At 47.8% G+C, this 27,603-nt stretch overlaps 11 protein-coding genes across 13 annotated transcripts; 5 read left to right on the top strand and 6 right to left on the bottom strand.

Annotated features, from left to right (window-relative positions):
- Positions 1-11: 11 nt before the first annotated feature.
- On the top strand, positions 12-668 carry BDBG_08463 (uncharacterized protein; the record flags this gene model as incomplete). Its single annotated transcript, XM_002621045.1, has 1 exon — positions 12-668. The coding sequence occupies one exon, from the start codon at positions 12-14 to the stop codon at positions 666-668; it is 657 nt and encodes a 218-aa protein (XP_002621091.1).
- A 948-nt stretch (positions 669-1,616) lies between these two features.
- Positions 1,617-6,879, top strand: BDBG_08461 (uncharacterized protein). The gene is made up of 2 exons (XM_031723569.1): positions 1,617-2,858; positions 2,919-6,879. The coding sequence occupies exons 1-2, from the start codon at positions 2,530-2,532 to the stop codon at positions 4,177-4,179; spliced, it is 1,590 nt and encodes a 529-aa protein (XP_031580762.1). The 5' UTR covers positions 1,617-2,529; the 3' UTR covers positions 4,180-6,879.
- Positions 1,730-1,984, bottom strand: BDBG_08462 (uncharacterized protein; the record flags this gene model as incomplete). Its single annotated transcript, XM_031723570.1, has 1 exon — positions 1,730-1,984. The coding sequence occupies one exon, from the start codon at positions 1,982-1,984 to the stop codon at positions 1,730-1,732; it is 255 nt and encodes an 84-aa protein (XP_031580763.1).
- On the bottom strand, positions 3,732-4,840 carry BDBG_08460 (uncharacterized protein). The gene is made up of 3 exons (XM_002621042.2): positions 4,592-4,840; positions 4,194-4,528; positions 3,732-4,122 (listed from the first exon to the last, which is right to left on the bottom strand). Exon 2 carries the CDS (start codon positions 4,513-4,515, stop codon positions 4,210-4,212), a length of 306 nt encoding a protein of 101 aa, XP_002621088.1. The 5' UTR covers positions 4,516-4,528; positions 4,592-4,840; the 3' UTR covers positions 3,732-4,122; positions 4,194-4,209.
- On the bottom strand, positions 5,012-6,846 carry BDBG_08459 (uncharacterized protein). The gene is made up of 2 exons (XM_002621041.2): positions 6,334-6,846; positions 5,012-6,284 (listed from the first exon to the last, which is right to left on the bottom strand). The coding sequence occupies exon 1, from the start codon at positions 6,822-6,824 to the stop codon at positions 6,507-6,509; it is 318 nt and encodes a 105-aa protein (XP_002621087.1). The 5' UTR covers positions 6,825-6,846; the 3' UTR covers positions 5,012-6,284; positions 6,334-6,506.
- A 2,236-nt stretch (positions 6,880-9,115) lies between the features above and the next one.
- On the top strand, positions 9,116-14,676 carry BDBG_08458 (DUF625 domain-containing protein). Its single transcript, XM_031723568.1, has 9 exons — positions 9,116-10,167; positions 10,327-10,423; positions 10,491-10,572; positions 10,656-10,705; positions 10,801-11,133; positions 11,219-12,022; positions 12,189-12,356; positions 12,476-12,921; positions 13,057-14,676. Exons 1-9 carry the CDS (start codon positions 10,054-10,056, stop codon positions 13,951-13,953), a joined length of 2,991 nt encoding a protein of 996 aa, XP_031580760.1. The 5' UTR covers positions 9,116-10,053; the 3' UTR covers positions 13,954-14,676.
- Positions 9,209-9,515, bottom strand: BDBG_17751 (uncharacterized protein). The gene has a single exon (XM_031725401.1). The coding sequence runs from the start codon at positions 9,500-9,502 to the stop codon at positions 9,269-9,271; it is 234 nt and encodes a 77-aa protein (XP_031580761.1). The 5' UTR covers positions 9,503-9,515; the 3' UTR covers positions 9,209-9,268.
- Positions 14,464-19,564, bottom strand: BDBG_08456 (decapping enzyme Dcp1). The gene has a single exon (XM_031723567.1). It carries the CDS (start codon positions 18,099-18,101, stop codon positions 17,052-17,054), a length of 1,050 nt encoding a protein of 349 aa, XP_031580759.1. The 5' UTR covers positions 18,102-19,564; the 3' UTR covers positions 14,464-17,051.
- BDBG_08457 (uncharacterized protein) lies at positions 14,781-18,157 on the top strand. Its single transcript, XM_002621039.2, has 4 exons — positions 14,781-15,734; positions 15,944-16,125; positions 16,306-16,601; positions 16,753-18,157. The coding sequence occupies exons 1-4, from the start codon at positions 14,955-14,957 to the stop codon at positions 16,845-16,847; spliced, it is 1,353 nt and encodes a 450-aa protein (XP_002621085.1). The 5' UTR covers positions 14,781-14,954; the 3' UTR covers positions 16,848-18,157.
- BDBG_08455 (phosphatase) lies at positions 18,165-22,955 on the top strand. The gene has a single exon (XM_002621037.2). It carries the CDS (start codon positions 18,652-18,654, stop codon positions 22,015-22,017), a length of 3,366 nt encoding a protein of 1,121 aa, XP_002621083.1. The 5' UTR covers positions 18,165-18,651; the 3' UTR covers positions 22,018-22,955.
- On the bottom strand, positions 22,669-27,534 carry BDBG_08454. 3 transcript variants are annotated; one of them, XM_031723565.1, is made up of 6 exons: positions 26,866-27,534; positions 26,195-26,417; positions 26,066-26,122; positions 25,832-25,939; positions 25,537-25,755; positions 22,669-25,328 (listed from the first exon to the last, which is right to left on the bottom strand). In XM_031723565.1, the coding sequence occupies exons 2-6, from the start codon at positions 26,274-26,276 to the stop codon at positions 24,475-24,477; spliced, it is 1,320 nt and encodes a 439-aa protein (XP_031580757.1). In that variant the 5' UTR covers positions 26,277-26,417; positions 26,866-27,534; the 3' UTR covers positions 22,669-24,474. The 3 variants fall into 3 exon arrangements, with proteins under 3 accessions (XP_031580757.1, XP_031580758.1, XP_031580756.1); XM_031723566.1 differs by having other exon boundaries at positions 22,813-25,328; positions 26,857-27,534; XM_031723564.1 differs by having other exon boundaries at positions 22,813-25,328; positions 26,195-26,795.
- Positions 27,535-27,603: the final 69 nt, after the last annotated feature.

Here is a 27,603-nt window from a genome sequence, read left to right as displayed (position 1 = left end):
AAAACAAAAAGATGGTCCGTCCGACACAGCTAGCTGAGATGTATGGGGATTTCAGCAATGTTGATCCTCGGCTGGTTGTTGCTCTTGAGAAAATCCATGCCGAGGACCCAAGATATAAAGAGCCTGAGGTGCCAGAGTTGACAACAACGGATCCAGAGGAAGGCATCTGCATTGTGTGTCGCTGTGCCTGGTTTCTTCCCCTGCAGTTTGGGCCTTGTGGGCATGTGTTCTGTGCTGAGTGTCTTTGGAATGTGCTATTCTCACATGCTTCTGATGCCGACCCCTCCTGCATGCTTTGCCGCTCTACACAACCCGACTTCAGATACCGATCCGAAATACAGACCATCTCCGCTGACCGATCTGATTTTGACCGGGGGAGGATCTACCTCATTATACTCTTCATGAAACTACAGCTTCTTCATGGTGCATGGTTTGACTGGGATATGGGATCCGACGAGTATAAGATGTTTGAGGTGAACAGGGATACGGATGTGGAGGACATCCAGGGGATCAACACAGAGACTTTGACTGGGCTTCGGGAAGAGGAAGACCACTGGGCGACCAGACCCGCGGAGGAAGGAGATAATGATCAGGAGGAAGATAGCGAGGAGGAGCACCCAGGTCTTCTGGAGATGATACTGCATAGAATCCCAGTTCATGCTTTATGAGGCAGGCTTCGCCGAGTGTGCTTTGCTCGAATTGTCATGCAGGCACGCCTAGAGACACTGGCTCCCAACTACAGAATGTGGTGAGCTAGAAGTGCTGGACGACTATGCGAAAGAAGTAATACAGATAAAACACCATACTCGACAATCGATCAGCCGAAGAATATACATTTAAGCTTGTTAGCAAACTGGTGGACTGGATATGCCCCTGATGCGATGGCGCTGACGGACCTCTTGTTTGCCTCCTCCTTGACGGCACTCTGGGTGTATATAGCAACCAGGTTGGGGAACTTTGCTTTCTTCTTTTCCCTCAACTTTGGATGATCTTTTCGAGGATTCAATTTCACTTTTCTGTCTGTTGGCGATCTGCGCGAGACTTTTAGAAGTCGATGATCAGAATCTGGCCCAATTCATCATTCCATGTCATAGTCTCACTTCTTGTTGATGGGAAGGTCTCACGCCTCAGCATCAAGCTTTCCTGAGTTCTTTCTAAACTATCACCTCCCCAACCCATCATAAGCATACGGCGGATCTCTCTGCCACCACACAGAAAGTATATCAATTTCAGGTCAATCGCTCCTAGAAATACAGGAATTGCGGTGCCCTGTGCTTTCTGAAGAATCCAGCATGTATCTACTTTGCGTGAGACCTCCTTCCAAAGCCGGGATGTGGTCCTCATTCCCACCACAGTGTAGCCGTATGTATCTGATCGCCCGATTGGTAGCAGCTAGGGTCCAAAACACGACCCTGGATCGCATATCCAGCATCGGGATTGACGGCAATCAAATAGTTGTCCCAATATGCAAGGATGTCGCTTCAGACTAGAATCCCATTTTTTGGGGAGTTGAGTCCAGCAGGGGAAGGACTGGGGAAAATGAACTGTGAATAGCCATGGGCCTTAAGGATGTATTCAAGCGCCAACAGAAATATGTGCACGGCTTGAAAGCCAGTCCAATGCCCCCCTTCAGCATCTAGATTGATATCGCCGGTAATTATGCCACGTCCGTCACGTTGGCGGACCGGGCGGATAAACGCCTCATTCCTCGGGGTGCTTGACGGTGACATTATCCGAGGATAGAAGCGCTTGCTGCTTGTATGAATTGACTCCCCTGATGTCCGGGACAAGAGGATCTATCTGCAATGTTGGACCAGTTGATTGGTACACGCGATCGGGCTGCTTGAGCCATTTCTTTGGGCATCAGAACTACCATCCGTGTGGAAAATGACGTGCCTCTGGTAGGAGTACTCGCAGCATAAAGGCCAGGTGGAGAGTCAAAGTTGATCCACATGTTCCGCGAAACAGCGTGATCGAAAGACATGGTTGTCGCGAGAATATTCAATACCCACCAGTTTTGTCTGCCGGATGAGAATAAAATGTCTGGATGGAGATGAAACGTACAAATTTGAAATGGTCAAAGACTCTTCAAAAGGAATGAAGCTTGCTGGTGAGAAAGTCCGAGAAGAAGTAGAGCAGGCGGCAAATTTGTCAACCCATGGCAGAACCAAGTGAATACATTCATGAACGACAAAATCTTCCTCCAGCATCCATAATTCCGTAGCTACAGCTTGCGTCTCGTCTACCCGTCGGATGGTGAATATTCAATACTTTGGTGGACTTTACAGTAAACGGATCAGATCTGAAGATGTTGCTGGGAATCTTCACCTTTCCTGATTGGCTCTAGTCCTGCAAGCCTCCCCTGTGCTCCAACCTCCAGAACAAACAGGCAACTCGGATTGTCATGAGCACTGCAGTTATTCCAGCATCAACTCCTCCCCAGAACTAATATTGACGCGCTGGTCTTGCTTACGAGTACGAAGTGCTTATTTTCGAACCTGGCTGGCGTCTGCCTGACTACCAGGAGCTATGGACCAGCTCACTCGTCATTTGCTTGACAAAGAAGTCAAGAAGTTTATTGATTCGATTGATCCAGCTTTGGTCTGCAAATTGGCTACATTTTTGCATCCTGAGAAGAAGCTTTGCCAGGTCTTCTCAGAACCAAAGAAGGGGAGCTACAATATCTGCTTTCCTATCCTCTTTACAAACACGATCACAACCAATCCAACACCAGATGACGAGTTGACCGAGCCAGCCGAGCCAGCCGAGCCTGTTGAACGATGGATGATCCGAATTCCCCTGCTACCACATCTTGCATTTCCCGAGGAGAAGATGCGAGGCGAGATTGCAACAATGAAGTAAGCAATTTGGACAGTCGTGTTGCAGTCAGGCTCTAACATTGTGATCCTATTATGTAGGTATATTGCTGAGAGGACTACCATCCCTATCCCTCGTGTCTTTGCATATTCCATCAACCGAGATAACATCCTTGGCCTTCCTTTTTTGGCTCTGGAGCACATTACCGGAAAAACCCTTCATGGAACTGATGTGCCACGTCTTTCAGATGAGCTGCAGTCGCATTTATTCAATCAACTTGCGGAAATTTACCTCCAGCTCTATCAACAGCAATTCGATCATATTGGTGCTCTCACGCTTGACAGCAATGATGAGAATTGGATTTTTGAACAAAATCGGCCGCTCACTATTGAGCTAAATGATCAAGAACTCAGTGGCATGAAGGGTTCTGAGATTATGCCCCTCAAGCGGACCTATTCTTCTACTATTGATTATGTGTTCACTATTTTGAAATTGATTTTCAACGACTTTCACCGCGGGAAAGATAGTGTTTTCAATGAAGAGGATGCACGGAACTATCTATATGGTATATTTGCTTCCCAAGGCATTGTAATGGAATGGGTTAAGCATAAGGACAATCATGGACCTTTCATCCTTATGCATGGTGATCTTCGGCCTCCGAACATCTTTGTGGACAATGATCTGAACATTGTTTCAATCATTGACTGGGAGTGGAGCCACACCATTCCACCGCAAATGTTCCTCCCACCTTCTTGGATTACAGGTCAGGAACTTCCTGCTGCCACGAAAAAGCCCTATGACTTTGCATTTACAGTATATGTTTCCCGCTTTCAGCGTGCCGCGATGGCAAGAGAAGACACATTTTATAACCCGGGGAAAAAGATAAAATATATCCTCCCCATGGTCATGCGCCTGTCAGAGAATCTACTGTGGGGGAACATGTTTATTGCATACGCACTCTTGAAACCCTGCTATTTTGGGAACGTGTACTGGAATCTATTGGACCAAGAATTTTATGGAGAGGACAGCAAGCAGCGAGTGGAAAACTTCTTTAACCTTAATCTGCGGAAGCCACAAGTGGAGGCTTTGAAGAAAACAATGTCTGAGCTTGAGGCTTTCAAGGAAGAACTAGCACTGGCAGGGCTAGAGCCAATTGAATCTTACCCTATGCCAGGTCGCCAACCAGACAAACCAAAGAAGCCGAAATTCACGTCCCAGATCCGTAATCTTGCAAGTATCCATCAATGGCGACAATCCGACATCGCAAATGTTATTGGCTCCCTTCCGTCTTGGTTACCCTGGTCACTGATTGGTATCAGTCTCTCTGTCTGCTGCAGCATCATGGTCAAACAGCGACAATGAAGGGGAAAGATTACCTGTTGCTGATTTTCTTCAATTTCCCTGCGATAGCAACACGGTAGCATGCTGCAATGCAACAATCTTTTCATTGATTGCTTGCAATTCTGCCTGATACTTTCTTATTTCCTGTTCGGGAGTCATAGTTTCCCCGATATCACGCAGGCCCCGTGATTTTCGGGCGCTGGAGGAAAGTAACTTCAGCTCAGGGATCTGGGCTTCCAGAGATTCAATAAACTCTTCCAGCTCAAGTGCCTTTTGTTGAAGCTGCTGTTGCTCCTCAAGCTTTGCTTTAAGTTCGTCGTTGATATCATCGGATAGGGACTTATTTTGGGAGGCCATTTCGTTGACTCTTCTGTACGGGGAACATATCAGCATTATGCCAGGTATAGTAGAAGAATAGACACGAAATCCTTACGCAGGAATCTCTTTTCTCTAAGATCACTTTGAATCTCGGTTTTGGAGCTCTTGTAGAAAATGATTCAATGAGAGTAGGAGATCAAAACCATTTTGTTAAGAAAGGAGAACTATTACCCCTCTTCTTCCAACGCTCCGATGCCAGCACATCGAACAAGGACCAAGTGGTGATCGGCCAATGAAGCAAGATAGATATTCCGGCGTGCATTGTTGCCTAATCTCAGGGCCTTGGGCCACGGATGAAGGTGTGCTTGATGGCTTCTCAGACTTCGCCTGGTTGGTTCCTCATCCCATCTGCAGAAATAGCGTGTCTTATTCTGACTAGACCTTTGCCAGAGAGTACAGATGTGCTGGCTAATGGCAAGGTTTTGGACAAGGAGCTTCGTTTGATTCCGAACAACCGTACATATACGAACCAGGCTAATATAACAAGAAGTCCCCACAAGGAAACTGAGTGCGGTATCAGAATATTATCAGCCATTCATAATGGCTTGCTTGCATTGCATCTCTTGTCTATCTAAGAACATGAATCCCGATTTAAACATAAGCTAGCTCCGGAGAAGCGGATTAAAAGAGCAGATCAGGGTTCTTGAGACCTGTACTGTCCGCTCGTAGGATCAGTGCATCGTCATGGCCATGGCGAGAGAGGGTGTGCCAGGATGCACAGTTTTTCTACCAAGGTCCATGATCTGTGCTCCCTATTTGCCGCTGTAGCCGCAGAGTATCTTAGAAGTAAGAGTATTGGTACGCTGGGCATGGGGTGGTTCAAACACTGTTGGCCACTGCGGATCAGACTTCTCCAGCTTTAGTGAAGGCATCTTCTTACACGAAGAAGTTCTCCAAAGCTACTGTTAATATTTAACATCAGTGGCTGGATCATGCTAATTAGAGAGCAGTTAGAAAGTTGCCTCAACGTGCTGAGGGGGTGAAAACGTCAAAGGTCGACATTCGAGAGGGGATATAAATGGCGGTTTTGAAGTGGGAGCAAGATAATAAAGAACTGACAGCCGGAAAGAAATAAAGAGAGATGAAAGAATAAAGGACGGAGAAAGAAGGCTGAGACACAAAAAAAGATGGGGGGATAAGGATAGGCTGCTGAAGAGAATATGTTACTGAGTCGTATTTCTTTGAAAGGAATAACGAAGACGCTTGTTGAGACTTAAACAGCCTTCAGCCGCGAATGACTGCGGGGCTGGAGGCATAGGGATATAAGATGTGTCTTGAAAGAAAGTTAGTTATTTGATCTACTTCTTTACCCGGGCCCTCCTTGGTCTCCCCACTTTCTTCGCCACTTTTTTACAAGATGAGGGCTCCTGGAGGAGTCTCATTCTTTCCACCTCGCCAGGGGGGAACTCGTCTGCAGGCTCCCAGGTAGAGTACCATGCAACACGAACAAATGGCTTCCCATCTCTCACCTCATAGCCGATGAGGGCTCTGTATTGCCAGCCGGGCTGCTTCCATTCAGCGGACCGCTGCCCCTTGACGTGTATCGTCGGTCGGGCAGGTCATATCAATCACCTCAATGGAACCACCCTCGAGCGGGGGTAGATGCCCATGCTTGCATTTGGACGCCCGGATGAGAGAGATTGCATCACCATCGAGATGGTACCTGACTGGGACATATCGCCCCCAGTAGTAGTGTAGTCTTGTCTTCGCCAAGCACAGGCTGTCACCAGTAATTATAATCGGCGTATCTGGTGCATATTAGAATCATAGATACCAAAATATGCGAGTAGACATTACCTTGAGGCTCTCCAGGGCTTTGCCTGTGTACGGGGGAATTTGGTTCGCAGGGTAGATTCCAGGTCTTTAGGAGAATGCTGTGCAGGTGGCGAGGGTAGCAATGTGGCCAGGGTGATTATCCCAAGGGTCTCATGCGAAATCCTGTCATCATCGCCTTGATCTGATACCTTAAATTATGTCACAGCTGTTAACGCAGATGTGACAGCGGCAGCGGGTTCGGCTAAACGCGTCTGCTTCTTGGTTCGTCGAAGCACCGACTGCCGCTGGCGCAGGGCCGATTCTGTCCTCTCGGGGAAACACCCTTCTATCTCAGGCCAGGGCCGGTGGTTCTCCGTCATGCTTAGAAGGCGTGCATCATCCTCGGGGGACCACCGCCACAGCTTGTCTCTATGGCCCTTCCTCCTTTTACTGTTCCCAATCCGAGTTTGCTCGACCTCCTCGTGGGAATCTGAGCAGATGGCTGGCTGCATGCTCTCATCAGAGTCAGGCATGCAGCTCGCCAGAGCACCTTCAAATTAGAAACGTCTTGTGAAAGTTGTACTGGGAAATGTATAATAGATCTATATCAGTCTTGAAAGAGTGGTCTTGTCTAAATTAAAATGTTAATTATGTCTTAGATAACTGGTAGTCTTGTATCTTGCGTCTTGAGACTGATGGAGTCTCAAATCAGCTCTCCCATTTCTCGGAGACATCTAAGACTATATTATATGGCTACCATGAATATTCTCCCAAGCCCAATGCAGTATTGAGACCGTTCAAATATTCGTCACTTCCTCCTTTGGAATGACCTTTGTGATCTTATCACCTGTTTTGGTTAGTTAAAAGGTGAGGGAAGAACTTTTGGTTGATTTTTTTGGTGCTCAGTCGAAAGTTAAAAAAAGTCTTCAGATTCAAGAGACATCCTCGCGCGATCAAAATTGTTGAGTTTGATGGTTGGGTTGGATGATAGTAAGATCTCTCTTGGTTGGTTGACAGAGGACTAACTTCGTCCATATACGTTCCACGCGGGCTTGCTATCCCTGGTCAACTCCCTGCAAATAAGAGAACATGCCGAAGCTTTATTAAGCTGCGGGAGGAACAAGCGAACGAACTGTTCTTGTTCCGAACGCCTTGTCCTTTTCGAATCTGACACTGCCGGACAATGGGGATGTTCAATTTGCTGGGATAAACGGGTTCTATCTACTGTGCTAGTGCTAGTGGGGTAATAATTCCCACCGTAGCGGTTCTTTTTTGCAGTTCCTAAGAAATATATCAGACCCTAAGTCACCTACACTCCTTTGTTAGATGCTGGTCAAGCAACAAAGCAGATAGAAGTAACAAAGAAGATGACGAGGTTTAAAAGGAAAAGAATGAAACATTAAATTGATCATCATTAATCAATCACAAAGTTTCTTTGCTTAGTTTCTTTGCTCACTAACAAAAAGAGTATATTCTCAACTATGAACCCTTCTCCACTACCATTTACCCCCCTACCCATGAACTTCTTTTTGTAAATATCTATACAGTTGTGTAAGATGGGGAAAAGTGATGATGATTTGACAGTTGGACAGGAGAGGCACACATACATGTGTGCATGCATGCACTCCACACAGCCCTGTCATCTCCTTCTCCCTTTCTAATTCTCTATTATTTCTACACTTCCTCCTCCTCCTTATGAAGTTATGATATTATACATATGGACCATCTAGCGCCCGATCATCCTTTTAGCTCCCCGTTCCCCCCCGTCTTGTCACTTGAGGTTGACATCTATTTGTTAGCCCCCAACTCCAACGGCGGTTGGGAGCCTTTTTCCTCTTGCGTCAGGAACAAAAAGAATAAATACCTAGATTCGCCTAGAGATTAGCTTGAGGCTTTACTCAGGAGATCGAGGTTTTTGTAGTAACAAAAGAAAACATAATAAAAGTGGCCCAGTCAGATTTTCTGCCCCCAGGGGGATCTCGGGACGTCCCGAAAGTGGCATGTTCCCTTATTTTGTATGGAAGGTTCGCTTCAACATGTCTTGGATTTGGATTGGTATCCGGGTGTAAGGGTGATTATATAGCTGTCTCGAGCAGGTTTCGGTCAATCTCCTGGATATAGGCTGTCAATCCAATCATTCAGAAAATCGTTCAGGCTTGAAGAGCTGAACTGAGTTAGTAAATTCGCCAGTCGCACGGCAGATAGAGAGAGAGAGAGATAGCGTGCGATATCTCGTACAGTTTTTCTTGATATACATGTAGCCCCATGACCACCCTAGAGTGGTGCGGCGGCACGTTGCTGGCGTTCTTCAGAATGTTCCTGAGAAGCATAGGCCTTGGTAGTAGGATAGACGGCCATCTTTGTGGCATGTACAGATGTAGCTTCTTGTGTAGTTAGTTAATATGGGCCATGGCATCTTAATGTCCGTATCGAAGAATACGGGGCCATGAGGAATGATCGACTTCTAGTCAACTTTGATTGACAAGGGAGCTTGTTAGGACGGGAAACGACAGCCATTAGCACAGAGGGTTTATATATATATATCGACAGAGTTGGATAATTTGTGGGGTTGGATTGGATATTCGAGATCGGCCAAATCAAGTCCTTCCCAAGCTGGGGAATGCACAACATAGATGGACATTCCGAAGATAAACAAACAGCGGGGGAAATAGATTGTTTAGCAGCTAAATGAATAAGTGCAACATCAATCCTTTATGGCTCTATTTATGAGCTGTGTCCTAGTCAATGTACGTCATGTCCTGGCTGCTGCTGTGGCTAATAAGAATTGTCGATGTACTGCGAGATTTTGAGGCTTGGTTGGTTCCAGTTCCAGCCTAACCCAAAGCATCCACGCGGCTCCAATTCCCAATTCAGGCTGGGACAAGCAACTTATACTGTGCTGTGCATCCTGGACAACTTCCACCACATCCATCCTCCTCCGACAGCTCTCGTCTGTCTCCCGTCGCATGTCATTCTTTTACTTCTGAGCAATACTCTCTTCATCCTCTACTATCCTGACACCGTTGTCCTCGATCCAGCGGACCCGTTGTTGCGTTGGCCGTTGACCGAGACTTTCTCTGTGTCTGTCTCCACCACAACCAACCCTAGCACCCATCCCATCCCGCGTCCGCCTCCTCCTCCCACGTCCATCAGGATTTACCGACCATCCGTTGACCACTACTGCTCTGTGGCCCGACCCACCTGCCATCATTTCGGCGTTCCAGCATCTTCAGCTTTCTCCTTGCGATCCCATCCCATCATAGGCTCGCTGGTCACCCATTTCTTCTTCCTGGGTTTCCCCGTCGTTCGCTTGACTCCAGCTCAACTACAGAGTACCCCGGTCGCGTCTCTCAGCAATTTTTTTCCTCTGCGCCCACACACCGCAAGCCCGCAAACCATACCTGGCCCTGCCGAGGCGCGCCCACCAAAGCTGCACAACACTCCCTGTGCCTAGATCGCACTAACCAAACCCGCTTCATCGTTTTCCGCCACGACACATCACATCATTCGTAACCCTCGCTGGCTCCATCCTAGTATTAACGTTCCTTTGTAGATCGCGAAACGTCCGAGAGGGAGAGCTTTTCCGTGTATCTCTCTTGTCTCCATTTACGCTCTTGTTCTGCCCTTGGTCTTGGCCTCTTCTCGTTTTACTCTCACATTTTATTTGCGAGATTGCTTGTGCCTGGCTGCGGCTCTCACCACGCCGGTACGCTCGACTAGAGTTGGCGCCGGAGTGACGAGACGCCTCTCTTCTCTCGGATAATGGCAGTGGTGGCACCAGCGCCAAACGATCGAAAGCGGGTCAAGGTCTATGAATTGAGAGATAATGACTGGTTTGATAGAGGAACGGGCCTGTGTTCTGCACAGGTCATCGATGTAAGCGCCCCCTCACCCACCTGCCTGGCTCATCTGTACTTTTCTCGTTTGTCATCGCATTAAAACGTTGATACTACCATGCGGCCATCGGAGCTACGTGCGGGAATACAGGCGAAAGATTTGTCTTGACTAATGATGAACTTTCACTGCTTGTTTTAGGATGAACCGAGAATCTACGTTGAATCGGAGGACGAGCCCGGTCGGATGCTTCTAGAATCCAGGATTCGTAGAGATGATGGATATCAGAAACAGCAAGGTCTGCCAGAGCTTTCCTACGCTTGATCGCACATGTTGGAACACGCGCTGATACTCTTTGAGGACAGAAACGTTAATCGTGTGGACTGAGCCTGGTGGCACGGACATGGCGTTGAGCTTCCAGGAAGCTGAGGGATGTGCTGTTATCTGGTTCGTCATAAATCCGTCCCCCCTTCTCTTCCCCGCGATTCAATCGGTTGGTACGGCTGCTAACTGTAACTACGTTTTTAAAGGGAATTCGTAAGCAATGTACAACAGCAAATGCTAGCTTTCACGGGCCCGGGTAAGTTTATTGAAGCATACTTTGCCCCGCGCGCGCGCGATTCCCTAGTCGACCTCCTAGGCTTCGAGGAGGAAATATATTAACTTTTCCGTTAGATGATTCCCTCTCCGATGATGCTCTCGATGCTAGCTTTACGAATCCCGTAACACTGCCTCCGCCGGAGCTCGGAAACCTTGCTGAAATTGAGCAACGAATACGACATGCCAGCATCGGCCCTGGACGAATTTCGCTCACCAAATTTTTAGTCCGCGAAGAATATCTCCTCAAGCTTCTACCGCTGGTCAGCGATGCTGAGGACCTAGAAAGCCTCCCGGATCTACATCGACTATGTAATATTATGAAGTCCATCATCTTGCTTAACGATAATACCCTAATAGAGCTCGTCGTGAGCGATCATGTTATCAGTGGTGTAGTGGGTGCGCTTGAATGTATGTCACTGTCCATTATATTCCCTTAACCTTGATCATGTTTTTGGCGCAACGACAACGACTCATTGTCCACCTAACTCTCTAGATGACCCCGATTTCCCCGCCCACAAAGCAAACCATCGCCAATACCTTAACGATCGCAGTCGATACAAGGAAGTTGTCCCAATTAAGGACCCTCTAATTCTGCGCAAAATCAGACACACCTGGCGGCTACAGTATCTAAAAGATGTGGTCCTCGCACGGATCCTCGACGATCCCACCTTTTCCGTGCTGAATTCCCTAATATTCTTCAACCAAGTCGACATCGTCCAGCACCTCCAAAACAACACCCCTTTCCTCAACGAGCTTTTCGCCGTATTCAACCCGAAAAACATAGACAACAAGCGGAAGGAAGACGCGGTGCAGTTCCTCCATCAATGTGCAGCCATTGCGAAAAATCTCCAAGCTCCCGCCCGCGCCAACCTCCTCGCAAACTTCATCGGCCATGGTCTCTTCTCCGTCATCGCATTTGCGGTAAAACACCCAAACCCCGCCCTGCGGACGACTGGTATCGACATCCTAGTTGCCTTACTAGACCACGACCCGCTCATGATGCGCGGATACATGCTGAAGGCTGTCAATGAGAATAGAGTGCCATTGACGGATACGCTCATAGACTTGCTCCATGCTGAGACGGACCTGGGTGTTAAGAACCAGTTGGCTGATGCGATCAAAGTCCTGTTGGATCCACAGGTGCCTATCCAGGATCCGCTGAGTAGGGCTGGCGCAGATTTCCTAACTAAACTGCGCGCGCAGAACCCTGCTCCCGACACCTTCGTGCAGAATCATTTTGATGAATCTGCGAAAAGGCTCTTTTTGCCGTTAAAGAAATTGGAGTCTAGGGAATCACGTAAGTTTTTCTTTTTCTTTTTCTTTTCTTTTCTTTCAAGAAAAAAAAAAAAAAAAAAAAAAAAAAAAAAAAAAAAGAGCTGAAGAGAGCGCAACAATATTTTTTCATACTACGCCAATGATTGTGGAGATATATGCTAACTGTTGGAACTTTCATCTGATTGTAGTTAATGACCTTACGTTCCAAGAAGTCTCGTTATATTCGCATCTTGTTGATATTCTCACATTTTTTGTTCGGCAGCATTATTTACGGTGTCGAGGATTTATGCATGGTGAATCACTTACGCCTAGGGTTGCGCAATTGTTGACAGTACCGCAGAAACATTTGAAACTAAGTAAGCTATCTATACATTTCATCCTTACCCTGTTGCGCTCTCGGTCGGGAGAAGATCCTTTCTGGGAGTCAGGTTGGATTCAATGAACGTCTTACTGACATTGTGTTTGTCCGAATTAGCTTCTTTGAAATTCTTTCGCACTTTGATAAGTTTACAAGATACCTTCTACGTTGCGCAGATGACCCACAACAACATCTTCGAACTAATCCTAAACATCGTCTACGAAACCATGCCCCGCGACAACCTGCTGAACTCCGCCTGTCTGGATCTCTTCGAATTCGTGAAGCGCGAAAACATCAAAACCATAATCATCCACGTCGTCGAGAAATATAGAGATATTCTCAAGAACATCACGTATGTTGACACGTTCCAGCATCTAATATTTCGCTACGATCAATTGCAAGGATACGGGGCGGCGGCAGAGGCGGACGCGACGTTGTTCAGCCAGGACGAGTCGGGGACCCCACGAATGATCATCAACGGTGGCCAGCGGTGGCACGGAGTGAGGGGAATGGATGCGGCGGAGGAGGAGTACTTCGATACGTCAGATGACGAGGAAGATGAGGTATGCTTCTCATCTCGTGAATTTGAACATGATGAACGGGGGCAAGAAGGGGAAGAACGTGACAAGAGCGTCAAGTTCAATCAGGCGCATTGTTATCGTGATGGGACATCGGTACTTATTGTCGATTACCAACAGGACAAGCAGCAGCAGATGGATACGACGGCGACGAATGCGAACGCGAATGCGTCGACGGCTATTGCGGTTAATGGTTCTGCGTCACCCGTCCTCAAACCTCTGGTCGATTATCCGGATGATGATGACGAGGACGCCATGGATATAAATGTCCAAGGACAACCACAGTCGTCAGACTCAGTGGTTATGCCCATCGACCAAGCGCAACCTCAACCGCAGCCGCAACAGCAAACACAAACACAGCCCGAAACAGCCTCGACATCATCTCCTGACCACCCCACCACCACCTCCAGCCCCCGCCTCCCCGCACACCGCTACACCGAGAAACGCCGGCGCGAAGAAGATGACGATGACGACGAACTCGTCAAGTTATCCTCTGGCACGAAGCGGCGTAGCTCAAGCCTGAGCAGCATCGGCTCATCATCCGGAAGCGTTGGAATCGGTATTGGTTCGTTGAGGAAGAAGAAGAGTTTTTCCGGGATGGGGAAGAATGATGAACGTGAGCGTAGTGGTGCCGATGAGACGGGGACGGGCCCTGGTGGCACTGGTGCGAAGAAGATTTCGATTAGTTTGAACCTGTCATCATTTAAGGCTGGAGCTGCGCGGGGGGGCAAGAATGTGCCTGCGGGTGCGGGAACGAGTGTGGGAGTGGGAGTGGAGTCTGGAACGAGCCAGACAGTGGGTAGTCCCGCCGCAGCCACGTCCACCACACTCATCGCTGAAGGAGAGGAAGATACCCCTGAGAAGACGGATGGCGGCAGTGGCGTTGTAGCTAGCGATGCGAGTGATGTTGATGATGATGATGATGGCGGCGGTGGTGGTGGTGGTGGTGGTGGTGGGGCTAGTGGGGATAGCGGAGGCCGCGAAGCCAGGAGGAGCGTTGGTGTCGGCGCCACATAGAAAGCCGATTTGCCCCATGCTACCTTTTGCGTTGCGTTGCGTTGCGTTGCGTTGCGTTGCGTTGCGTTGCGTTGTGTTGCGTTGCGTCATGTTGCGTTTACATGGAATTGAACTGCCAGGGGCGTCGTGCTATTCCTTCCTGATTGCTGTTGCTTGCTGAGTTTTATTTGAACTTGGGGGCTTTTGGCTTGGGCTTTTGGCTTTGGTCTGGTTGGTGGATGGGTGTTTGGTCGTTCCTGACTTTTGATTTGTTCAATTCACTTTTCTTTTGCCTCTATGCTTTTTCTCTCTCTGCGTGTGTATTCTCTATAGGTGAATGTGAAAGGGTGAAAGGTGAGGCCAATTGTCTGTGTCATATGTGGAGTTCTACTTTACTTTTCTTCTGACCTGGCTCCTTATGCCCTTTTCACACATACTTCCCGATCCGTGTCCGTATATGATGTATCTATCCTACGCATTCTCACCATGAATTTCCTTTTCCTTCCTTTTTTGTTTTCTCTGAAGGTTTAAAATTATAGGAAAGAAGAGCCATAAGGTGTATGAATTGATTTGATACAGGGGTGAGAAAGAGGAGAGAGAAAGATCAACACAGCCATATTCCTAGATACACAAACGAAATACTTGAGATCATTTTTAAAAATGTTGTTTGCTTTGACAACTAGATACTGCGTGATGTCGATATTTTTTTCATCTGAGTTGAGTGTAGTAAATGTGTAAATTCGGAAGATTCATCTATCAATGATTGACATATTAATTAGCATGAGGCTAGGAAGTGCCGCAGGTATTTCAAGAAGGTGTGTTTGTAGGGAAATAGTATGTTGTAACTTATTTGGTCGCTAGGTAAACAAAATTCTCCACATGAAGATATACCTCAATAAGCTTCTACAAAGAGCACTGTACACCTAATCTGCATGCATAGGCTTTTCTATACCTAAAACCCCCTGGCACGCCGTCAATCCCGATCCACTGAAGGAAAAAAGAGGAAAAAACTCCCCCAAGAAATGACCCTAACCACACCACATATCACGGCAAACAGCTTCCTAACAACAACGACCACCACCAGCACAAGCTCCACAACGACAGATGACCCAGAGCCCGTACTAATATACTTCATCACCGGAAACCCAGGGCTTATATCCTACTATCATGCATACCTTTCCCTTCTAAGTTCAGAACTCTCTCCTGGTACCGATGTTGATGGTTGTGGTGCTCCTGATAGCGGGAGCTGGAGCAACAGCAACAGCAACCGCAACATCCCCCAATGCATCATCCATGGAAAAAGCATGGGCGGTTTTGAGATTATTGAAAATGACCGAGGTGTGAGTAACGTTAATGGAGGGACAGAAGCGCAAGCGCACCCAAGAGCAGCAGCAGCAACGAATACGAAGCTATACAACCTCTCAGAACAGATTGAGCATGTGGAGCGCAACCTGAACGATTTCGTGGATGCATGGCGTGCGAGGATGGATTGGAGACAGGAGACGGACGGCAACGGCGTTGCTCAAGAAGAAGAAGAAGAAGGAGGAGGAGGAGTAGAACGACGGCAGCGCGGAGGTGCTAATGTGATTTTAATCGGCCATTCGGTTGGTGCGTATGTCGCTATGGAGCTCATAAGACGACAGCGGGAGAGGAATAGTAAGAGGCAGACGAAGACATCATCATCAGCCGGCAAGGGGGAATGTGGAAATGGAAATGATGGTGCGATGGACATTATCGGCGGAATCCTGCTGTTTCCGACTGTGGTTGATATTGCGAAGAGTTCGTCTGGGAGGAAGTTGACTGTTCGTTTATTTTGGTTTTTACTTTTTTTTAATTACTGCCTCTTTATTTCGATTTTGTGTATACTTTTCCCCCTATCTCATGTTTAAATGTCTTCTACGCTTATGGCATATACATACCCCCTCATCTATCCGTCCATCCCTACAAAATACCTTTTATCCTACCATGTTGGCATACAGACTACTTTACTAACAAACATCCAAATTCGCAGCGACTTCTCTACATTCCTTACCTAGCCTTACTCACAAGCCTGCTAGTCAAGCTCCTCGTATTTATACTGCCGGGATCTTGGTTACGCAGCGTGGTGGGGATGGTTATGGGTTCGCCCCCAGGAAACGCAATTGACACAACAGTGGAGTTTTTAAGGAGTAGACGGGGTGTTGAGCAAGCGATGTGAGTAATAGATGCGATTTTTCTCTCTTTTAAAATGTGTTCTCTTTCGTATTGGCTGTTTTCTCTTTCTTTCTATCTCTTGCCCCTTATTCCTTCGAACTCCCCGTTTCTTTTCCCAATTGCGCACATGGGGTTAAAAAATAACCTCCACTAACTAAACATCAACCACGGCATATACAGACACATGGCCGCAGACGAAATGCGCGAGATAACATCCGACACATGGAGTGACGAGATTTGGGGCATAGTTTCGTCATCACCCGCACGTTCATCAACGCCAATATCAACCACAGCTTCAGTGCCAGCAAAGGTACCACTGAATCTGGTGCTATATTTTGCACAGCAAGATCATTGGGTAGCTGATCAGACGAGAGACGATATTATTCGAGCTAGGGGTGGTATGGAAAAGGGCACGGGTAGTAATGGTCCCAGGATGCAAGTGTGCGAGGATGGAGTGGTGCATGGGTTTTGCATTCGTGAGCACTCATTTTCTTTCTTTATCCTTTCATATTTCTCATTCTCCTGCTGTTTCTAAGAAAGTTATGAGCTTGCGAGGTGGCAAATGATCACTGGAGAGGGGATGAAGTTCTAGTTCTGACTAACTCCTCCCCTGTTTCTCATATATAGGGCATAGCGATATCATGGCAAAAAAGACCGCCGCGTGGGTGAGGGATATTATCCAAGGGCGACAGAACGGCCAGCGGTTCACTACAACCGCGTAGGCAGATAGGCAATACATAGACCCATACTCTCAATAGATCCCTTGTTTTTGTCTGGCAGAGAGACGGCGCATGGGGATGCCGAAGACATAATCAATAGGTGTCACAAAAAGCCGTAGGAACAGACTATCTAGCTATTTGCCAAAGTCCTCCCGTCCAATTAAGGCCTAAGTCGTATATAGAAACTACATTCAAGTAGCCTCTAGGTCACTGTGCGGGAGCTTGATAAGCCTTTCTGAAAAGCGCACCAAGTACATCACTTCCTGCGGTGGTTGTTGGTAACTGCGGTGGAGCAGCGGGCGGAACTGGCCAATACCCGCTTCCCTGCTGCCCGTGATGTTGATGTTGATGATGTTGCTGCTGCTGCTGCGTTTCTGAATCGACGTTTCGTAACGCGGGACTGTGAACCTTCACGCTCCACTCATCATCCTGCTGCCTCTGCTGTCCAAACAACTCTTTCAGCGAAATCTGCCGATCCATGGGCACACCACCCTGATACAACTCCTGATCTCCATGAACCTGCGCATCACCCAGGTTTGCCTCCGCAGCAGCCCTCTCCTGCGCAAATTTCCTACTCTCCCCACCATGCACTGCACACTCTTTAATAATCTGCGCATTCAACGTCCTAGTCTCCGCCGTGGAGCTAGGAGGGGGCTCCGAGAAGATCCACAGCCCATAAATAACCGACTGACGACCATCCGCCGACTTGATCGTGGTCGCGCTAGGCTCCGTGCCCGTCGACGCAACTTTCAAAATGACATATTCCTCCGTAATCTCCACATCCTCGCCGTCCGCAAGCATGGCTTCGAAATTCTGCATGCCGCGCCGGTTCAGGACCAGCACACTATAGCGCTCCTCGCCCAGCTCGCCCTGGGTCAGCTGGCAGACAAACATGGTGCCTTCGATGCCGCTCTTCTCCCACAGCTGCGTCGTAGCGCTGAAATTGTAGACGACAGCGTAGGGGGCGAGGGAGAGGATGGAGCGGATGTCTGGATTGTGGCGCTGGAGTACGGCGAGGTTGAGCTCTTCGTTCGTGCGCGTTGGGGGTTTTAGCTGCGAAGGGTCGGTGGCCATAGAGGAGGAGCCGTTGGCGGCAATCCGGGTGTCTGAGATGTAGTTATTTTGAATATCTGATTCGTAGTCAGAAGGCTGGGCCAGGTTTGAGGGATTGCGGTTGTGGGAGGATCGATAGGAGGGTTGTTGATGATTGTTGCTGGGCATGTTACTGCTCCGGTCTTGACCCCGTCTGAGAGGCATGGCTGCGGCTGCTCTATTATGCTACTGTACTGTGTATTGTAGTTATGTTCCAGTTGGGTGAATTGGTTAGGATAAACAAAGAAAAGTAACGTGAGGAGGAACTTATTTAAATCGGCTGTGGCTTGGAACAAACGGCTCGGCCGACGACGTCAACGACAACTAAATATGTCCACCAACATCTGGACTTGGACTTAAACAGTTGAGGTATTATATCAACCCCTGATTAATGCATATAATACAACGAAATGTGACTCCAATTGATGTGCTTTGAGCTCGTTCTTCTGCTTCTCCGTTATCTTCACACCCTCAGCCCCTCTTCTAAACACATGAGCGAAGCTTATTTGGCTTTCAGCTTGCCACACCAGCCTAAGAACCGCCCAGCTGACCGGTTAGCACAAGGGTTTGTGAACATCTGTCATGAACGCATCGCGGTGGAAGCGCTCAATGTATCAACGTATTTAGCTTTGTCGCCATGAGGAGCAGATAAACGTGGTTGGGCTCTTTTACGTATCTACTCATCCTCAATCGCTTAGTTACCACCCCGCAAACCATGGCCCCGAGCGACGCCCACGAACCCGCCACCGCCCCCGCCCCTGGCCCCGCAGATGTGCCAGGCGCTTTCCCTGACACCCTCGACAACGACGACGGGGATAGCTCCCTATCCTCCGGTCTCCAGTCTATCTCTCGAGCCCTTAAAGCTAGGAGGTCTGAATATATCCGCCCGCGGAAACTCCGCGTGAAAATCGGGACGTGGAATGTTGCCGCCTTACCAGGTACAGAGGACGACGTGGCCTATTGGTTCGCCAAAAGAGCTGGACGGTCACCGAATTTACCGTCGAAGCCCTTTGGCGACAGGACAAACGATATACATGCTAGATCGGGGAATACCAAGAATGGCCTTCGGCGCTCTGGCAAGGCGGGATCCTGGGTCGATCAGGAATTGGCAGGTTGTGGATCTGTACAGTTGGCTGCTGGCGAACCTGTCTCGGCTGGGCCTGGGGCTGCGGGCGCCGACGATATCGATATTTATGTGCTGGGACTACAGGAAATTGTGGACGTTTCATCTCCGTCGGAGTCGCTGAAGCCATATGTCGATCCGGCGCCGTCCAATCGATGGAAGGAAGCCGTTCGGAATGCGCTGCCCCCGGGCTATAAAATGGTAGCGTCGCAGCAATTGGTTGGCCTACTTCTACTAATATTCGCATCTCCATCAGTGGCGCCAACGATATCTTCTATCAGTTCCGTGGGTGTAGGCACTGGGTTGATGGGGTACATGGGGAATAAGGGCGGAGTAGCTACGCGAATAGTCGTAGGAGGAACAACTCGACTCGTCTTTGTCAATTGCCATTTAGCGGCCGGTGCAGATAAGGGCAGTTTGGACAGGAGGAACTGGGATGTTGCGCAGATTATCAACCGCACCAAATTCGATCCTCTAGACGAGGAGGATATCTTGGGCGACGACGGTAACACGATCGGCTACGAGGACTTTGCTTTTTGGTTTGGCGACCTTAATTATCGCCTGGACGATATTCCTGGTGACGACGTACGTCGGCTATTACATTTACATACCGGAAATAAGTTCCGTGGGACGAGCTCTCCTCGCATTCCTAATGAAAATGTGCCGCTTTCCCCGTCAACACAGAATAGCAATGGGAATAGTTTTGCTTCTTCTGACCAACTGCCAATAAATACAATATCAAATTCCGGATTTACCGAGCCGCTTATAACATTGGAGGACAATTCTATCATCGAACCGCTTCTTGATCCAATGTCCCTTGAAACTACCCTCGCTTCTCTACTCCCTCATGATCAGCTTCACAGGCAGCAACAGACGGGGAAAGCATTTCAGGACGGTTGGAGAGAGGGAGACATTTCCTTTTTGCCAACCTACAAATACGATATCGGAACCACCGGCACATTTGACTCAAGTGAAAAACAACGTGGACCTAGCTGGTGCGATCGAATCCTGTTTCGGTCACGGCATGATTTTTTAGAATACAAGCGGAAGGTTAAGGAGGCCGAGGAAGCAAAGAAAAGAGATGAGGAAATGAAGGCCCTTGGCTTAGGACAAGGGGAGGAAGATGATAACGTTCTTTTTGACTACGATCCGGATTTAGATGGTGCCAATGATTATGACGAGAATGAAGATACAGTGGAGCCCAGCAGCGCTCCTCATAGTAGTCAGTTGGAGCACATAGACACGATTCAAATGACCTATTATACATCACATCAAGAGATCGTGTCGTCCGACCACAAGCCGTTGGATGCGGAATTTGTCCTTAGTTTTGATGCCGTCGATCCGGGGTTGAAGGCCAAAGTACATCAGGAAGTTGTCCGCGAGTTGGACAAAGCAGAAAACGAGAACCGACCTGGAGTGACAATTGTTGTGGAGAATCAACCAGAGGACAGCAGAGAGGACTACCAGACATCCTCCCTCGCTAACGATCCGAACGCTGTCAACTTTGGTCAGGTACGATACGATGTTCCTGTGTCGCGCAACGTGACGATTGCCAACACAAGCGGAGCCCCGGCGACGTTCGGTTTCTACTATAGCCCATCAGATAATGGAGGAGAAAGTGTTGCAACTCCTTCCTGGCTTCATCTTCGGGTAGACGGGAATCCCGATGCCGATGCCCAACATCCCAAAAGTCGCCCGGAGTACACATTACAACCTGGTGATACGATAAATGTACAGCTGATTCTATGTATATACGATATCAATTATGTTCGGGAGTTAAATAACGGGGAGGCGCAAATCGAGGATGTTTTAATTTTACAGGTCACTAACGGGAGGGATTACTTCATTCCGGTACACGCTACTTGGATTCCGACGTGTTTTGGTTTTTCTCTAGATGAGCTTACACGGATGCCAGAAGATGGAGCCCGCCAGCTTGATATCAAGGCTCAACCACTACGCTCAAGCGAAAATCATGACAAACAGGGTACCCGCGTGTCGGCGCCTCGCGAGCTCTTCAGATTGACAGAGGCGATAGCTGACCTTACAGAACGGGCTGTCGCAGAATGGGGCCAGGTTGGAGATAATAATTTCGAAAATAATCCGCCGCCCTGGGATACCGAGAAAGGAGGGTGGCCGTTCGAAGAGCAAACATGGGGCTTCACAAATAATCACGAACGATATCACCTTCTTTCCCGCGTCCGAGATGCCCTGGATACCAATTCACCCCTTACATCCATATTCCCCCCCGAGCTCCGATCCCAAAATAGAGTTGAACTCCTTGCAGAAACGCTCCTATCATTCCTCAAATCTATCCGCGGCGGCATGATCACCGCCCCACTTTGGCACGAACTAGAACAAATAGTAATAAGCAACGAAAAGTCCAAATCCCCACCATCCACCGAACAATCCCAATCAAGAATCCTCGAAGCTCTGTCCTCCTCCCCCGCTCATAGCGTCTCTTTCACTTTCCTTACTTTCATGCTAAATCGTATCACCAATGAAATTGCCCCTCTTTCAACTCCAGCCGCTCAAACAACGCCGACATCCCCGACAACACCCCTGGAAACCCCATCGATATCTACAGCTTCCCTACCCGGCTCCCCATCATCAACGCCAGTATCTCCTTCTTCAGCCACCTCAAGTTCTGCGACCGCATCCCCACCACTTTCAATTAACCCTCTGTCTAGAACGTTTAGTATCCGCCGAGGGAATCCACTCAACTACTCATCATCCGCCGGAACCCACACTGACACCACGGGTGCTCCTGCTGCTGCTGCTGCCACGGTGGGAGCGAAGCCAACGACCGCGTCCGCAAGGCGCCAAGCAGTCAAGAAGGTGTTTACGAAAATATTTGCAGAAACAATATTTTCGAGTGATATTCCGCGGCCGGAGAAGGATAAAGAGAGGCGACTGTGCGAGGAGAGACGGAGGCGGGTGTTGGAGCCGTTTTTGGAGTGATTCTCCCTGGCGCCGTTTTCTCCGCCTCTTCTTCTTTGCTTTTGCCGGATGGGAATGCTTTCAAGCTATATATCCGCCGTGTTTATTAACAGTTTTCATTTGTATATCCTTGTTTTGTTGCTTCATATTTTCCGGCTCTCGTTTAGAGTCGCTAGTTATGTGTTTGGAGTGATTGCCCTAGATATATATATTATGCGTCCCGAGACGTTCTGAGCTGCATAGAGCAATATACGAAACTACGTTTGACGTTTCATGTTCCCCACAGCAATATATACATGTATACTTACCCAACTTCCATGAAATAAACTCTCAGTTCCAGGTCCCAAAACAGCTTAGCTGAATTCACCTCAAGGATTCCGGACACCTTCCCTATTTCAGTTTAGTTTCCAAACTCTATCCACCAACCTTATATTTCCTGCGCTCAACCTTGCTATGTGATACCAACGATACAAGAGAACTCGCGCACGGCGCAAAAGCTACGGATAGAACTTGCCTTCTTATAGTGAAAAACACAGAGCCTACCTAAAAGGGTGTCTGTCTCTTTTAGATAAAATAAGTTGGAGGGAGGGGTTCTATGTAACACCCTCATAGCCTACAGATGAGAGCTCAATATATCAGCCTTTCTTAGGCCTTGATCTGATCTTGATATGCTAATATGTTAAAATTAAAAGGTAGTACTGTCTGCATGCACACGACGAGGTATATCGAGGAAAATCATTGAGGAATATTGTCAGCTACAGATGCGGGATTTATTCCCTTCTTTCATATCATATCTTCGGCACAACATGGACTTGCTTTGCGTTTGTTAATGTTCATATTCGTACGATGGAGGATAATCTTGTCAAAGCCGTTGATAACGCATTTTCTATACATACACATAACATATTCATGCAAATTTCAAATGAAGCCATGTCTATCTTGCATTCCGTCCACCCCCAATAGCCCCGTGCATCATTCGGTTGCGTGGCATCCATAACGTAGAGGATCCACAGTATACAAGAGAGAAGAGGTAGGTAGGTTCTGGGAGAAATAGAAATAGAGAAATGGGGAAGATAGAGAAATTCCGCCGGCCGGGGTAAAGATTCTGAATAGCTAACTAGCTAGCTTGACTACTTGCTCGATATCAATTGGAACCAGGTGTCTCTTATGGCGCGTTTGACTGTCCATTAAACTGATTGTAAGGTAAAAAGTCATTATAAGGCATGCGAGGCAGTTCCAAGGGGATTGATTGATTGATTGATTGATTGGGAAGGCCCAAAACTCAAATCAAGGGACAAGAGAAGGGGAAAAGAAGAAGAAGGAAATGGTCGGTCCTATGCAATTTCGCTGATGATCGCTCAAAGTTGCTCGACGTAAATATTCCCCGTGAACAAACACGGAATGAAGACACGCTATTATAATTGGAAGGGGAGAAGAGGACGAAAAAAAAGGAAAATATGAAAAGCTGAAAAAAACTTTAGAAATTACAGAATATACCAGAATACAACCTAGTGAAAGTCCCGAAGATACATCCTAAACCAAGCCCAACACGAAATACCCAATGCCTGGGGACCAAAGTCACGACGAAGTTCATGCCGAAGCAAAAAGTGAAAAAAAGGAAAGATGCATGTGACAATAAATAGAAGAGATAACAGGGAAATAAGAATAAAGAGTGATTCCAATCCAGAATTCCAACAGAGAAAGAAGAAAATCCAAAAACAATATAGTTGGGAATAAATAAGAAATAAATAATAAAATAATAAATAATAAATGCTCCGTCCCTATCCTTCCCATCCGTCCAAGAAAGTCAAGCAAATCAATAGAAGACGAGGATGAATCAAAACAAATCGCAAAGCACCCACACATGCACACGCACACGCATCCTAACTTGGAAAAAGGGAAACGTTCCCCCCATAAATAACTTCCTTCCCAAGCCAAGCCAAACACATGAAATAAAAGAAGGTAACTCAGCAAATTAAAGTAGACAAGCAAAAAGTTTAAAGAAAACAAAAAATAAAACAAAAAATAACCGAAAAAACGGGAAAAAACGAGGGACAAGTGGGAAACATAATAAAAAAAATCACAAGGTATTACCATCCATATTTTCCCTCCATTTTTTTCGTCCCCGCCTCCAACCCCCCGATGATAAAACGCAAAAAGATCCCATCTCCAAATGCAATTTCTTGTACAAAAAGAAATGAGGGCGAAAGGGGAAAAAGCGAGTTCGTTCCGTCCCTCTCCCCAACGCCGTCGCAAAACCTCCTGAAAATAAGCGTTGCAACGATCCCCGGTGTCATTCCTGAATATCGCGCGCCGCATCACCCCAAAAGCAAAAGCAAAGAGAAGTAGAGAGAATCAAGTTGAAACGCCCCCGTGTCCGCAAACGAAGAAAACAAATTTAAGTCGTGAAACGCTGTTGTGTTTTTGCCGCTTTTTTTCCCTCAATTAAATGTTTAGTCCTTCAATTTTCCCTCTGACTTAGCCCCAGACGGAAGCCTGGACACCCAATGAGTTCTTGGATCGCCACATGCCGCTTCCATTACCCCAACTCAGGCCGACATGGCCGGAGGATTCGTTCGCTCCAGAGCCAGAGGCTGGGGCAGTGGTTGAGCTGGAAGGGTTGGATGCAGAGGAAGTAGACCGTTCGTTCCCGTTCCCGCCCGTGTTTGTATTGGTGTTCGCGGCCTCGTCTGGAGAAAAACCGTAACCCAAGGGAGAAGGAAGTGGAGTTGTTGAGCGCTTATTCAAAGCTGGGTTACTCGCCTGGTTGCTGGTGGATTGCTGGGGGGCAGGGCGAGACCCAATGGGTCCAACAGATGTAACATTTTGTTTCGAGCCGAGCTGACGAGAGGCGGAATCCGCGTTGCCGCTTCCAGGGGAGGAGGTATGCGGTTGTTGCTGCTGCTGGCCAGGGTTGGTGTCAAAGATACCGTACGAGGTGGGTCCAGAGCTGGGGGAGGCATTGCTGTTGGCTGGTGAGCTGGACTGGGGAACGACAGGAGATGGCCTAGTGTTGGCTCCCGACGTGGACTGGGGAACACTTTCGGAGCTACCCTGCACCTGGGTTTGACCAAGGCCAAAGGGATCTACACCTCTAGGGGAAGGGCCTCTTACCCCTGCGGCAGTGGCAGCAGGATTGCCAGATGATTGATTTTCCTGACGAGAGCCCTGATGCTCCTCAGCCATGCCACCACTGGGGTAGAAATCGGGACTAGCATTGCCATACAAAGAACGGCGCTGGCGTGCAATCCATTCGCGTCGACTTTCTTCGCTCATCGCAGCGGGGCTCATGGAACGATCGGATTTGTTTCCAGACATTTCGGAGGAAAGGCCTTTTTCCAATGAAAACCCACGTTAAGATACAAGTACAAAACCACATGAACATAGATTTTGGCAGAAAGAAGTAACAGGGAATCGTATACAATGCAAAATAGTAATGATAACACATATTGGTCCGAGAAAGAAAAAGGGAATCAGAATGACCAAAAGAAGACAAGAGATATCAAAGAAAGAAAACGAATAGCAACGCTCGTCACGTACGATGGATCTGCTGCTGATGGTGGTATTTGCGGAGTTCTCCCTCTCGCTGTGCTGCCATACGTCGCTTTGCCTGCATCATCTGCTCTACTTCGTTTGGACGACCTTGGTAACGTTGGGCAGCATAGAAACCTTGCACGTTGGATGCAGAGTGGGGCCGGAGTGATTCGTAGTCGCCAATGGAGCTATGGCGCTGGGGCATTACATTCATCATGCGAGCATCTTTAAGACATATTTTAGGATACGAGAACCAAAAGGGAGGGGTTTTTCTTCTCCAAGGCGGGTGAATAAAACATACCATAGTCTGGGTAGGGGCGGTTCATCATCAGAGGTACAGACTCCCGTCGAGGAATAGCATTGAACAATTTCCCGCTTTTCACGAGGTTATCAATGGCGCGATCAACCTCTTTTTGTCTTATCAGTACGTGGTTCCAAAGAAAAATATAGTTAAGGTTTCCCAAAAAGCTTATGTAATGGTTTTCCAGCGTCAACCATTAAAAAAAAGGCAATTTTAAAGAAATTCCATCCATACCATCAAACTGTGATGAAAACGCAGCTGCATCATCGCGCTGGGAGGTAGAGCTGGTGCCTATAGCCATGAGATAATAGTGTTAGAAGATGATCTTCCATCCTCAAAGCCAGCGTGGCGATGCTGACAAACCTGATCGCGAAGGGGGAGCCGGTTGCTCCCAGGATGCTTGGCGCATGGGAGCCTGCCAGCCTTGGGGTTCGTAATATGCCATGATTATCGACCCGGAATGTCTCCAATATGCAAGGGCCAACGACTTGAGCAAGCTTATAGGACGGGCAGTAATGCAGGACCGGTCGAGAAAAAAGGAATGTATGTTCGCTCGGGAGAGTGGATCGTCACGACTTTCTCAGACCTAAAATACAAGAGCACACGGCGGGTAAGCATTTAAAACAGGTAATATCAAGAGGCAACACGCCACATAGAAGGAGGAGTTATGAGATGGAGAACATATAAATCGAGGATTTGAGATTGAAGCAGCGGAGCAATAGGTGAGCTGAAGGAGATGCTGTGGGTTTTAGGTGGATGGGAGCAAATTTAACAGGTTATTATTGCATGGAGTTTGTCATCTCTCCATATATGCCAACTGAAAAATTTCGCATCATTTGGAGTAGCTTAGCGGATTGACACTTTGCATGGAAGAGAAAATATGGGGCAAGCCAGTTTTCACTGGATATATTTGGTGGTACTGGTTGATGGGTGATGGAGTGAAGGCAGGTGACAACTCGTATCCCTGAGGTTCAATATACACTCAACAGTGAGAAGAAAATGGGCTCTACAGGTCATAAACTCACAGTACATACAAAAGGAGTGCGACACTGTGATGTCGAATAGTTGTACCCTTTACATATAACCACTTCACTTCAACCACCCACACGAGTCGATGGGGAGAGGAGTGGAGCCAACAGCGGAACAGGCGAAATAAACTGAAACCCCTGAGACGAACAAGGGAGGGGAGAAATGGAGAGAGCGTGAGAAGAGAGAGCAAGAAGGAGAAGCCAAGAGAAGGGCGGTTGAGTAAGTCGGAGGGGGATGATGATGGAAAAGAGAGAGAGAAGGGAAAAGGAGAGTGGGAGCGAGAGAGAGAGGATGCGAGGATGTGAAGGATGTAAAGGATGTTGAGTGAGGATGGATGAGGGATGAGGGATTGAGGGATGAAGGGTGAGACCTGGCTTGACTGCGAGGCGACGACGAAAAAAAGGCAGCGCCTGGCAGAAAACGGAAAGGCGGGTGCGGTAATCGCTCGTTAGCGGCGGCGCTGGTCGGGTTGGGCCAGTGTCGCCTTGTACTGTAGTTACGTACTGTAGGTAGTTAACTCTGTACCGCCATTATTATTAATTACCACTACCACTACCACTACACGAAAAAATATCACGAAAATAGCAAATGTTTTTGGTTTTTTTTTTTAAAAAAAAAATAAAAATTGGGATGGGATGGGATGGGATGGTCGAACATGATCCGCTTCCTCTAGAAGTTCATGACTCATCTCATAAAAAGTAAAAAGCCAACCTGCTCAGGAGATGAGAATCTTGCCTCTCCGG

This window comes from Blastomyces gilchristii (assembly GCF_000003855.2).
Source record: "Blastomyces gilchristii SLH14081 genomic scaffold supercont1.24, whole genome shotgun sequence".
In the NCBI taxonomy this organism is placed as follows: Eukaryota; Fungi; Ascomycota; class Eurotiomycetes; order Onygenales; family Ajellomycetaceae; genus Blastomyces; species Blastomyces gilchristii.
The sequence above is the reverse complement of the archived record's forward strand: the minus strand, read 5'-3'. Positions and strand labels throughout refer to the sequence as shown.